The sequence below is a fragment of the Herpailurus yagouaroundi genome, unplaced genomic scaffold (assembly GCF_014898765.1).
Source record: "Herpailurus yagouaroundi ecotype Mexico unplaced genomic scaffold, PumYag 355, whole genome shotgun sequence".
Lineage (NCBI taxonomy): Eukaryota > Metazoa > Chordata > Mammalia > Carnivora > Felidae > Herpailurus > Herpailurus yagouaroundi.
This window is the reverse complement of record NW_024412572.1, coordinates 1,109,679-1,113,501: the sequence shown is the minus strand read 5'-3', so window position 1 is coordinate 1,113,501 and position 3,823 is coordinate 1,109,679. Positions and strand designations below refer to the sequence as shown.

At 42.0% G+C, this 3,823-nt stretch overlaps 1 protein-coding gene across 1 annotated transcript; it reads left to right on the top strand.

The window, feature by feature from the left end:
• LOC121022052 (uncharacterized) lies at positions 1 to 1,293 on the top strand. The gene is made up of 2 exons (XM_040462865.1): positions 1 to 72; positions 385 to 1,293. Exon 2 carries the CDS (start codon positions 393 to 395, stop codon positions 1,110 to 1,112), a length of 720 nt encoding a protein of 239 aa, XP_040318799.1. The 5' UTR covers positions 1 to 72; positions 385 to 392; the 3' UTR covers positions 1,113 to 1,293.
• The last annotated feature ends 2,530 nt before the right edge of the window (positions 1,294 to 3,823 follow it).

The window sequence follows — 3,823 nt, the reverse complement described above, 5'->3', positions numbered from 1 at the left end:
CACAGGTTGGCACGCAGATTGTAAAAAGAAGGAAACGACACAGGGTGTGTGCTGAGAGCAAAAGGGATAGTGGTATAGAGAATTTAATAACCTGTGGGAAGAGGTTGGGAAATGAAATGGGGTTGGGAAGAGAGATGGGCAAGGAAAAATCAGAAGGGGTTGGCATATGAAAGAATAGGAAATATTAGTAAGTGGGCATAGTATTTTTTTTTTGAACCCTCTCCTAAACTCTCTTCGGAGTTGTTCTCTCACCTGAGACAATTGAGTTCCCCCACAGAGAGCACCTAATAAGAGAATAGCAGGGATGGTACAAATGGGCAAACTGGGCTAAAGGGGGCAAAACTACAGTCATTCTTCCTCCCTACTTTGCTTTGGTCTTCCTAGATTCCAAGATGGCTGAGACTACTAAACTTTGGGGTGTGGCGCCTGTCATACTGAAGATGAGCAAAGACCCCACAAACTTCTACATAGGGCGGGCACTCTGGTTCAGCATTACTTTTCTTTACGTTTCAGTTGTGTATGTAGTGCAAATCACCTGGCTTCGTCTGTTCCGAGACTTCCAGTGCCACGGAAACATCTCCAAAGTCTGTCTAGCAGCATGCTACGAGAGTCACTTCACTAGGCCTGTGTTAGGAGTTTGGTATACGGTTGGCTTTGCCTTTTCCACCATCTTTTTTGTGATGGAGTTTTTGGTCTGTCAGAGTGTGCGTAAACTGACCGAGATATTTAGGAAGGAATCTTTAGGAAAGAAGCCTGGCGACACTCACGGCAACACGGAGTGCGTGAAGGCAAATGAAGATGGAATTTTTGACTTATCCCGGGAAAAGCCCCTGTTGGCAATGTATCTTGTCTACTTTCTGATACAGTTGTCTATACAGGTGATCTTCTTGGCCATTCTTATTCACTATCACCTACCACTGATTAAAACCCCCATTTGGTGCAGTACCCCCATGTGTCACGGGCCCTATGAATGTGTGCTATTGGGGACACAGGAAAAGATGATGTCCATTATAATTCTGGCTACATACTCTGTGGTCATCATGATGTTTTGTATCATGTTCTTCCTGTACACCATTAACACATACCTAGCCATGGGACGTAAGTTTCTCTGAGGAACACAGAGGCTCTATGACATCCTCAGAGTAGCCCTGATGGTTATCACTGACTACAAAACGTGGAATGATTGCAAAGGAGGCCTGTAGCAGTCTCATCCTGGAAGAATACAGACTTCATCCTTCTTTCACAGTCCCCAGGACCTGCTGGTCTTAGGAAAATAAAACTTGGATACGACAAGCCTGCTTTCTTCTCTTTGGGGTAATCAATTTTTCCTAAAGAAAAAATTAGAATCATTTTCAGAGGATTATAAAGAGAGGACTGAGAGAGCATTCCACCCTACCAGTTTTGATATGCGATCACAGCGACATTTTAAGGGCTATTCTTTTCCGTTTTGTTGGTTAGTAACTTCAGATTGAGATTAAGGGGATTTACATGATGAGAATTTTAGAGGGAGGGACACAGGGGAAAACTACAGGTAATCCAACGTCATAGCTTCTTTAGTATATTTAGACTCGTATCTACGACGTACAGCGTTCTTCCATCAGTATCTTCTGGGATTTCCTACTTGAGTAAGACTTCAGTGCAGACGTTTCAAGGAAGGTTAATACGAAATATGTTGCGAAAGTAGAAAACGTGAATGAATAAGAAAAAAAAGGAAACAGTATGCCCTCAGAGCTTCCAAGTAGATGATTTAGCTTCAGATGCGTATTAAGGAAAGGGAGAGAAAGAAAACAAGCAGCACATGTATTTCTGCACTTGAACGACATCTATTTCCCTTTGGCACTTTATTTAGTCATTACCAACTACTAGCTTAGTTTCAGCAAGCTGAACCAATTTATGTAGAGGTGATTACATTTGAGAAGCGAATTCTTCATAGAACAATTGAAGATTCTCCGTTGGTAGATTTCAGTTATAAATGCAGGCACTGCTGCTGTTAGGGGGGGTATGGATACATTTGGGGGCTGGGGAAATATCCTACGGATCTTTAGTGAGCAAGGAAAGTTGTTCCTTATGAACCCAGGTGCTCACCACAAAACAAACAGCAACTTAGAAGATGAGATTAGATGCTATTGTGTGGATAGATGTATTTCTAGAGTCAGGCATGGGCATGCAGTACTAGAATGGAAGCCTGAGAGTCCCTGTTAATGGATCTCAGTTTGAACTCCATCCAGAGTCAAGTGAACTTGCAGGATGAACGTCTGGTGATTGGTGTGCCCCTCCCCTCGAGCTCCTCTTGTTATGCTACCTGTAGATTACGCTTTAGGTGATCCCAGATGTCTATAATTTCTGACACAGGAAGACAAGGCACAAGCCATATGATCTCCACGGCCCATTTCAGACATATCTATATCATCTTCTCAATAGAAATTAAATACCTATCATGCCATTCATTTGACATGTGTAGGTAATATCTGTCCAATTTTCTCCATCATCACTCTCACTCTTTACTATTACATGATTATATCCCACTTGGATCTCAATAATAGCTGTCTTATGTTGACCACCTCCCAATACTGTTGCCATTTCTATGCTTTGGTTCCTCATTGTCCTAAGAAAAACCTTAAACTCTTTTTTTTTTTTTTAATGTTTATTTATTTTTCGAGAGAGAGGGAGAGAGAGAGGGAGGGAGCACGAGAAGAGAAGGACAGAGAGAGAGGGGGACAGAGAATCCAAAGCCGGCTCTGCGCTGACAGCAGAGAGCCAAATGTGAGACTTGAACTCAAGAACCTGAGATCGTGACCTGAGCCAACACCAAAGTCGGACGCTTAACTGACTGAGCCACCCAGGCGGCCCAAAAGTTTAAATTCACAAATTTTTTTTTTTTTTTTACAAAACTCTACTTTGTTAGCTTCCTATTTAGCAATCCAGTCTCGTTTTTGACCATGACCTCCCAACACACCCACACTTCACGCTCCATCCAAGCGTTAGAGTGCCTTATAATGCAATGCTCTTTTTGACCTCTCAGACTTCACTCAAGCTCTGCTTTCCAACTGTGACCATTTTCACAACAACCCTGATTCCCATTCCCTGAATCTACCTAACTTCTGCTAGTTCAGCGTAGATGTCACCCCCTGCAGGAGGACTTCCTGGCTCTTCCAAGTCTGAGTGAAGAGAACTCATTCTGTGATTCTGTGCTCTTACCTAATCCTGACACTTGTAGCCATGAGTGGCTTTTTGCCTTTATCACCAAGATACAACCTTTTCGTGACAGACAATATGTCTGATTTGCTTCCTAACTTACACGTAAGGTTAAAACACATTGTATACATTGAATAACTATTTGCAGATAAAATTCTTAAATGAAACAGGGGCACCTGGGGGCTCAGTCGGTTAAGCACCAGACTCTTGATTTCGGCTCAGGTCACGATCTCACAGTTCATGAGTTCGAGCCCCATGTCAGGCTCTGTGTTGATGGTGTGGAGTTTGGGGTTCTCTCTCTCCCTCTCTCTCTCTCTCTGCCCCTCCCCTACTCAATTGCTTTGTCTCTCTCTCCCTCTCTCTCAAAATAAATAAAATCAACGTTAAAAAATTATTAAATGAAATATTACTGTGGCCCATACGATTAACGTACTGTTAGAAATACCAGTATATCATATAAAGAAATCTTAGAAGGGCTTATATATCCAACTGTCCAAATCTTTTTCCCATTTTTATTGGATTGATTGTGTGATTATTACTGAGATTTGAGAATTCTGTATATATTCTGGATACAAGTTCTTTGTCAAATTACATAATTTGCAAATATTTTCTCTCAATCTGTGGCTGG

Coding starts and splice junctions, on each gene's coding strand:
- LOC121022052 (XM_040462865.1), top strand. CDS start 393: ATGGCTGAGACTACTAAACTTTGGGGTGTGGCGCCTGTCATACTGAAG.